An 8952-nucleotide genomic window follows, 5' to 3' on the forward strand; every position below is an offset into this window, starting at 1 on the left:
CAGACATCGCACAAGCACATGCGCACGCAGGAAGCTGGAGTATAAGACCGGACACAGTACCTGAGGGTGAGTGTGTGCTAACAGGCACGGTGCAGAGGAGGAGGGAATGTGAGCTGGGCAGTCAGGGAGGCTGGGCCTGGGGGAGAAGAGCGCTTAGTGGGACATTTCAGAGCAATTCCTGGGAAGCCAGAGGCAGGAAGGAGGAGCCAGTTATGAGTTGGGGGGTGGGGGGAGCAGTTAACGAGCTGACAATCAGCAGGGAAGGGGTGAGTCTGTGAGGTTCCCTCCTTGTTGGCAGAGAATCAAAGCGAGTGGAGCTCCAGGAGCCGAGAGTGCCTGCTCTTTCTCTGATCCCCCCAGAGTGGTTGGTTATCCCAGGACAAGGCACATGGTAGATGGGCCTCCCGACAGCCGTGACCAAATCCAGTCCAGCCCTGGAGCACCCACCCCCACCCCCAAACCCAACACCTACGCGCCCTCATTGCTGGGCTGTGATCTAAATTCAGTGACTAAAGCCCTGGCCACTATTGCTCAGTGGTTAGAGCATTAGTCCATGCATCAAAGGGTTGTGGATTCGGTTCTCAGTCAAGGACACGTGTGGGAGGCAACTAATTGATGTCTCTCTCACATCCATGCTTCTCTCTCTCTCTCTCTCTCTCTCTCTCTCTCTCTCTCTCTCTCCCCTCCCCACCCCCCGCTTCTACTCTCTCTGAAAAGCAATGGAAAAAATATCCTCAGTCAGGATTAATAAAAATAATAATAATGATAAATTCTGTGACTAAAGACCTCTCTCTACCCCCAAGGGTTTCCCTAAATATAACCAACTTCATGAAGTCTGGCTGCCATCAAACACCCACCCAGCCCTGGTGGGTCACGCCTTTTCCGATGGGCAGTTCATTGTAGGGAGGCCTGTAAGCTCGCTCCAGGCCACCTGCTCAGTTGTGAAGATCCAGGAGTCCGGCCTGTTCTAGTGGCTGCTTGGGGCATACAGAAGCTTCTCTGCCAGCCTCTCTCCTTGCCTGGAGCCGGCTGGTCCCAGGATGGAGACTGTGTCCTCTCCCCAGCCCTCCCCACCCCATGCCCGGCGGAGGCTGAGGCTGAGGCTGAGGCGTAGCTGCTGCACAAAGGGTTCTGCTTCACCCAGCGTCCACGAAGGTCCAGCTTTCCCCATCGCCTTTATGGTGAGCTCAGAGCCCAGGCCAGGAGCCCAGGGCTGCACCAGCAGCCTGGTAGCCAGAGCCAGCAACCCTGACCCGGGGAAGGGCAAAGTCAGCCCGGGGAGCCAGCGACGTCTGCGGGAGGACTGAGGTTCCAGACCCTGATTGATGCGCTGCTTCTTAGGCCTGAAAGAATAGAGTGACAAACAGGGTCCCCTCCTCAGAATTTTTTATTCCCGAACAAGGGAAGGAGGACCGACAGGGGAGGGCGGAATGCTACTGTGTGGTGGACCCTCGGGGCCAGGGAGGGGCAGGGGGTGGAGTGGGTCCCGGGTTGAGGTTCCAGCCTGGAGTCCAGGAGCTCCTGGTGTTGCTGGTAGATTCGTGCATCTACGTGGGAATGTGTGGTTCCTGGGGAGACGGTTCATCGCCTCTGTCAGCTTTTCCAAGGCCTCCATGCCCCCAAGTCTGGTAAGAACCTTCGCCGAAAGGCAGGTGAAGCCTGCAGCGTGGCTCACACCGGGAGGCCGTGCCTCTGGAGCCAGGACTGCTGCCAGTGTGCCGAGGCATCGGAGGCCAGCCACTTCCCACCTCTGCAGGGCCAGGCCCCGGGGGCAGAGAAGCCAGCTCTCCACACAGGCACGGTCCCCACTGCCACACGAGCGTGGAGGTCCATGGACAGGTGGCCAGGCAGCCAGGACGAGCTCTTCCCCAGCCACGACTCCCAACAGGTGCAGGGAGTCTCTCACAGGGAACGGAACTGCCTCCAATTCTGGGCTCCACCGGTCCCCTCCGCTGTCACTGCAGGGCACCTCCCAAGGTAGGTCTTAGGGTGCGTGTCCTCTGCCAGGGTGCAGTTCCCAGGGTCTCCATCCTGGTTCCTGTGCCCAGATGTGCCTTGCATACTGTCCAGAGGTTCTGCCCACTCCGCATCTGTTCACAGGGACAAAAAGTGCAGGGTCAGGGCTGAGGCCATGACACAGCCCCGCCCAGCCCCGCTCCGGGGGTAGGAGAGGGTCCTCGGGCTCAAGAATCACTCATCCATTTACAAACAAGATGACGTGGCTCAGGACATTTTGGTAACTGGTCCCAGACGCCCCAGGTCCCCGTTGAATCTCCTAAGTGCCAGACCACACTGCCATAGCCACCTGAGGGTGGCAGGCAGAGGGCCAGGGTGCCCAGAGGAGCCACAAAGCTCCAAGGAAGGGCAGAGGGCAGAGCCAGGTCTCCAGCACCAAACGCCGCACTGGGCATGGAGCCAGGGCTCTGTGAGTGCAGGTCCTCTCCAAACCCCCCTTCTTTCCTGCCAACCCGCCCTTGTGGATGCCATGTCCATACCACCCGTTGACGCCCCTGCCCAGGCTCCTGCCACATGGCCGCGGGTCACATTCCTACATACTCGAAGCTCCATTTGCCTATCGGTAAGAGCCTCTCTAAGGGCCGTGGAGTAGAGATGAAGGGTCTTGGGGTCCAGAACCCGAAACAGGGCCCAGGCGTGCACTGCTGTCCCACTAAGGGATCTGGGGCAAGTTTGGACGAGCCTCAGTCTCCTCGTCTGCCAAATGGTCTCAGAGCACCCACTTGGACTCAGAGGCCCTGGAGCAAGTCCCGGCTCTGCCCTTTCTCACTGCATGACCTTGGCCACGCCCCTTAGCGGAGGGCCTCATGTCCTCGGCTCTGAGGAGCCCAAGACCCTCAAGGCTCCTGCTCGTCCCACTTGGATCTGTGCTCACAGGACCTCCAGTTCTTGAACTGCACATCTGAGGTCACTCTGCTCTTTTTGGTGCCCGCCCTCCTCCCTGGCCACAGTCCTTTGCAGGGCAGATAGGAGCCCCCACTATCGCCGCCCCCCCCCCCCCCCCCGTCCTCCTTCAACACTGCTCTCCCTAGGGCACCTCTATTCATCACCAGGACCCAATTCAAACCAACAAATGGCCGTGGGTGACACCAGTCACCACCACCCCATCCCACCCCCGACCCCCCACCACCAGCACCTTATCGTCTGTCCCCTATGCTGGCCCTCATCACCCTGTGTGAGCACCAGGTGTGGCACCTCGGGGGACGAGGCCTGTGCCTGTGCCTCCTCTGGAGAACCCAGCCCAGCCCAGCACGGTGCCCGGCACACGGGGGCATTCAAAAATGGTCCAGACCGGCGACATCACCCTCTCTTCTCTGGTAATGGCCATTACAACCCTCACAACAGCCCTCATTTTTAGCCCCAACTTACAGATGAGCAAACTGAGGCATGAAGTGAAATGACTTGGCAAGGACACCGGACAGTGCTGGGGCCAGGCGGCTGTGCCTGGGGGCTGTGGACAGTGGCCCTCTCCAGGTTGCTTTCCACTCTGGCATTCTGGGAATGAAGATCTAGTAAGAAGCTGGTCACAGAGACCTCGGGCAGCCCAGTGTGCCGCCCCCGCCACCCCCCACCGTCCCCAGCGGACATCACCCACCCCCTCCCTCCCCACAAGCCTGAGAGGCTCCGGCCTGGGGTCTCACCTGCGTGCTGTAGGCCTGGCCAGCCTGCGGAGGGAAACCGGCGCCGGGATGCGCAGCCAGCCCGAGCGTCCTGAGAGAGGAGCCAAAGGAGGCCGCGGAGCATGGTGGCGGCCCACTCCTCCAACACCCGCAGCCAGCCCCCCTCCTCTCCCGGGATCCCATCCAGGTGGGGATCCGCCGCCCAGGGCCACCTCCAGGGCTCAGGGACGCAGCTCGGGGGCAGGACGCCGCGGGCGGCCGGCCCTGCGCGCATCACAGCACGCGGCCTAACTGGGCCGCGCGCCCTCCAGGCCGTGGCCGTGGCTGCGCTGGTGGGCCTTGAGCGAGCCCTCGCGCGCGAAGCTCTTGCCGCAGCGGGCGCAGAAGTAGGGGCGCCGCTCCCCGAAGACGCCGGGGCGGCGGGGGTGCGGGGCGGGCAGGCGCGCGTGGGTGCGCTGGTGGTTGAGCAGGAAGCGCGGCTCGCGGAAGCGGCGGCCGCACTGCGCGCACTGGTGCGGCTTCTCGCCGCTGTGGATGCGCCGGTGCGTGAGCAGGTTCTGCTTGAGGCTGAAGCAGCGGCCGCACTCGGGGCAGGGGAAGGGCCGCTCGCCGGTGTGGGTGCGCTGGTGCACCTCCAGGTTGTGCTTGACGCTGAAGGCCTTGCCGCACTCGGGGCACACGAAGGCGGCCGCGCGCGCCCCGGCGTGCGCCTTCTGGTGCCGCACCAGGCTGGGCTGCTGCGGGAAGGTCTGGCCGCACAGGGGACAGCGGTGCGCCTGCTCCTCCGTGGGGTGGTGGATGACCAGGCCTCGCTCGTCCCCCAGACCTTCTTCCCTGTCCCCCGTGGGGGACCCGGCCCCCGGAGAGGCCAACTCGGTCATGGGCACTTCCAGCTGTAATCACCAGCCCCTGGGGAGGCAGAAGCAGAGAGAGGGGTCAGGGGGGACCTGCGGGTCGGCCGGCCGCGGCCTCAGGAAGACCATTCCTCTGTCCTCGCACAACGTGCAGCATCCGCCCCTTGGCAGTCTTGTGGAAGCCAGCGTTCCTCCAAGGCATGCCCTTCGTTCTCCTCTACCCCTTCGTCACATCCCGCCCCTCCTTAGGCCCTTCTGGAGTGCCACCTCCTCCTGGAAGCCCTCCAGGAGCTCCATGGCCCAACCTTATGACCCTCACCCATCACCCTGCATACATGGCAGTCATGCCACCTTGTCTTCCCGCCTGTGAGCACCTTGAGGACAGAGCTGCCGCCTTTAATCCCAGCGCCAAGCGCTGTGCCTGCTGTACAAGGCACTGAGCAAACCCTGAGAGGTCGGGTTCAGGGGCTCCTCATATTTATTGCCAGTTGTCCTGCACCGGGATGTGTCTTCTCTCTCCAACCCGCTTCTCAAGGAGAGGGTCGGGAAGGGGCATCCTCAGTCTGGAGGGAAGGGTAGGGGATGGGTTAAAGATATTTCTTGCAAAGCGTAAAAGAAGAAACAAAACAAAACCCCTGAAACTTGAAAGTAGCCTCGGCCAAACACTAAAGCAGCGGCCTTGTTTATAAAAATGAGGCTTGCCCGTGAGAGGCTTGTTTGCAAGTCACTGACCCAGCATGTGAGCTCCCAGGGCAGCTCCGCTTCATTCCTTTGGCATCCCCACAGCAAAGCCGGGCCCAGGCTGTGCAGCCCTCAGTACCCCCCAAGCACCCCCAAGCGCGGCTCCATCACTCCCGCTGGTTCTTCTAAGGATCCTCTCCCCCAGGGCACCGTGCTCCTCTTCAACTGTTTCCCATTGTACAGCCCTGAGGAAAGGGCAGGGCTCACTGAACCCCAATTTATAGATGGAGAAACTGCGGCCCAGAGAGGTCAGCGTACTTGCCCAAGGTCACACAGCAAGGTGAGCCAGGACTAGGCCTTCATTTCCTGACTCGCTGTCAAAAGCTCTTCTCAATGTATTAGCTGGCTGCTCTCCTCAAAACGCACACATCACAAGACCAACCCCATCATCCCAGCCACCACAGAGCCATGATACCCAAAGGGCCCTGTCTGCTGCCATCACCCCCGGCCTCAGAGAACCCTTGGGCTCCTGCTTCTGCAAGCTCTGAGGCCAGCCTGCTCCAGAGCAGCTGATCTGGCCACTCCCCTGCCTTCCCCCACCCCCATCAGGGGACCTCCATGCAGGCCTTCCCCACACTTCAGATCCCACTGCTTACTGCCACCTCAGTGAGTCTGCAGAGTGGGGCTTCAAAGATCCCCCTTCGGTCTCCCTGAACCCCCGGGCCAGGATGGAACACGCCCTCACCCTGAAGAAGGGGACCAATACTACTTGAAATAGACCCACCCCACCCACAAGTGTTCCCCAGGCGGCTGCATTGACATGGCAAAGGCAGATCATCACAGTCCCCTTGGCCAGTCTCAGCCTGGCCTGGTCCCTGGGCAGCCTGCCCACTTTCCTCAGTTATACCCCCAACCAAGACCCCGCTGGCTGAGAGGGTCCAAGGCCATGCCCCCCGCTTCTCCCCCAAGTTTCTCACCCCATCCCACACTCACAGCCCAGGCTGCGCCCCCGTTCCTCCCGTCTCCAGCAGTGCCTTTCCTCTAGTCCGCGCTGCCCACCGCAAATACGGTAACTCCCGCAGCGACTCCCGCGCCCCTTCTCTCTCGCCTCCATAAAGATGGCCAGCTGCGCGCACCGGGGTTCTTACCAAATAGCTGCATTAGTCAGAAGAGCTGACCCCACCCACCCGACCCCCAGCACAACCCTGTCAACTCCTGGGGCCACAGTGACCCTGGAGAAATATGGTAAACTCTGCGTCGCAACCCCACCCCTATGAAAATACGTAGGTCTCCCCCCACCCCTCCCCCGCAACCCATCCCACCCCGCTGCAAGCCCCGCTCCCCTAGGGAATGAATGCAACCCACCCGCACCCCCTCCCGCGGCGCTCCCCGGAATCACCCTGGATAAATACGTAATTAAGTCGCAGCGCTCCCCGGTCCCAGAAAGGGCCTGCGCAGCTCCCAGCAAATACGGTAGTGCTCCCGCAGTGACCCGCCCCCGGGGTCCGGCCCGGCCCCGGTAAATACGGTAATCTCCCGCGGCCGCCGGCTGCCGGGACTCACGTGGCGCCGCCGCCCGGGCCTGCGTCCCCGCCGCCCAGCAGCCGCCGCTGCCGCCGCACAGCAGCCCCGTGAGGCCGGGAGGTCTAACTCGCCCGCAGCCCGGCCGCGGACCCGGACCCGGGAGGGCGGCGAGACCTGCGCCCGCCGCGGGGAGCGGGGCTGGGCTGGCGCGGGTTCCGGGCAGCGCACCCCCAGTCCCCAGGCCCTCCTGCCCCAGCCATTTCCCTTTCAGGGTTCCCGAGACCCCCATGTAGCAGTTAGCGCCTCATCCGGAGGCCAGGCTACCCTCGCCAGGCCCACAAACCTACCCCGGAAGCTAGGAAGAGGGTCCGGGAAGCACATTTTTCCCTGCAGGAGAGAGAAGGGCGTGGGGGCGCATGCAGCCCGTGGCGGAGGCGGGGGGCGGGGGCGGGGGGGGCGAGCTGGGGGGAGACGGCAGTGGGAGGCGCAGTTGACAGCTTCTCCAAAGCCTGAGCTCCTGTGTGTCCGGGTTATGCCACTAGGATGGGGGGGGGGGGGCACTGGAAGAAGAAATTCCACCCCGTGGTCCCGTCCTCCTCAGAAGTGAACCCAAAGAAAACTCATAAAAGCGGGGGAAGCAGCTGGTGTGGACAGGGTTGGGCTGAATTCCAGTTTCCAACTGCCATTTCATAATAATTACTTATACAGGACTTGTCTCTTTACAGAGCCCTTTCCCATATATGATCCGGTGGGAGCCTGCTAATAACCATGCGCTGTCTAGGTTATTATCCCATTTTATAGATGGGAACATAAAATCAAACGGAAGCAGAGTGGCTTCCCCACAGCTGAGGCCCACAGCGCTGAGTGGTAGATCTGTGGGAAGGCAGGCCCGTCGCCCAGACACAGAAACCTGGTGTGATGACTGGGACCAGAAGTCTCAATGCCGTCCAGAGGGAGCAAATGCCTCTGAATTTGCATGTCACAGATAAAGGAGCTGAGCCAGGAAGGGAACGTGATTTTTTAAAGCTAAAGGTTCTAGAGCAACGGTTCTCAACCTGTGGGTCGCAACCCCTTTGGGGGTCGAATGACCTTTTCACAGGAGTCGCCTAAGACCATCGGAAAACACATATATAATTACACTAGAGGCCCAGTGCACAAAAATTTGTGCACTGGCGGGGAGGTGGGGGGGTGTCCTTCAGCCCTACTTGTGCCCTCTCACAGTCTGGGACCCCTCGGGAGATAATCACCTGCTGGCTTAGGCCCGCTCCCCGGGTCGCGCACACGGCAGGGCCGATCCGGGGGCTGGGGCACTGCCCCGAGTCTGGTCGAACACGAGATGCCTGGATGGAGGCTGGGCGGGCAGGCCGATTGCTGCTGCACCGCCCGGCCGCCCTGGGTCCGGTGGCACATGGACGCCCGCTGCCCCGGGTTGCAGATAGCAGGCCTGGATGGTGGCGGGGCAGGCAGGATGCCCTGCCTGTGGTATGCAAATTAGCCGCCATCTTTGTTGATGGTTAATTTGCATATCACACTGATTAGCCTATGGAAAGTGTAGCGAAGGTGTGGTCAATTACCATGTTTGTCTATTATTAGATAGGCTATTGTTTTGTGATTAATCACAATGCTTTAATTATGTTCAATTTGTAACAATGAAAATACATCCTGCATATCAGATATTTACATTGCGATTCATAACAGTAGCAAAATTACAGTTATGAAGTAGCAACAAAAATAATTTTATGGTTTGGGGTCACCACAAAATGAGGAACTGTATTAAAGGGTCGAGGCATTAGGAAGATTGAGAACCACTGTTCTAGAGGGACATCGACTTGCCTTTTTCTCCGTAGCCCCTCTGTAGCTGCCAGGTACGGGAGCCGTTGGGATTCCGCAAGGCCAGGCAGTTGGGGTTCCGGAAGGCAGGGCTCTTCACAGCAGACAGAGATGTGGCTGACCAGGTGGCACTCTCCCGGCTCACGAGGTCCCCCTGTGCCTCTGAGAGCCCCAGGAACTGAAGGGTTCCAGGTGGGTCCACCCAGCAGTAAAATCAATCCCTGCTCCCAGCATCACAGTTTGCCACGTGGACTGTCTGTCCCCGAAGGTCCACCCGGGGCACTCTCGCCTCTCGAGGGCCTCATCCATGCTGCTCAGAGGCACCTGACTGGGGCAGATGGGACTTCGACATCCCAAGGAGATTGGTATTTCAAATAGAGGCAACAGGGAGAGAATTCTGGGAAACCCCAAGCAATGAATCCAGCAGG

General features: G+C 60.7%; 1 protein-coding gene across 4 annotated transcripts; it reads right to left on the reverse strand.

The window, feature by feature from the left end:
- Positions 1 to 1365: 1365 nt before the first annotated feature.
- Positions 1366 to 7221, reverse strand: LOC308526543 (uncharacterized protein). 4 transcript variants are annotated; one of them, XM_081101665.1, is made up of 5 exons: positions 6583 to 6626; positions 4864 to 5052; positions 3657 to 4544; positions 3385 to 3510; positions 1366 to 2090 (listed from the first exon to the last, which is right to left on the reverse strand). In XM_081101665.1, exon 3 carries the CDS (start codon positions 4514 to 4516, stop codon positions 3923 to 3925), a length of 594 nt encoding a protein of 197 aa, XP_080957791.1. In that variant the 5' UTR covers positions 4517 to 4544; positions 4864 to 5052; positions 6583 to 6626; the 3' UTR covers positions 1366 to 2090; positions 3385 to 3510; positions 3657 to 3922. The 4 variants fall into 4 exon arrangements, with proteins under 4 accessions (XP_080957791.1, XP_080957789.1, XP_080957792.1 ...); XM_081101663.1 differs by lacking the exons at positions 4864 to 5052; positions 6583 to 6626 and adding an exon at positions 7042 to 7221; XM_081101666.1 differs by lacking the exons at positions 4864 to 5052; positions 6583 to 6626 and adding an exon at positions 6734 to 6804.
- Between the last annotated feature and the right edge of the window lie 1731 nt (positions 7222 to 8952).

This window comes from Myotis nattereri, assembly GCF_964212035.1.
Source record: "Myotis nattereri genome assembly, chromosome: 11".
Classification (NCBI taxonomy): domain Eukaryota; kingdom Metazoa; phylum Chordata; class Mammalia; order Chiroptera; family Vespertilionidae; genus Myotis; species Myotis nattereri.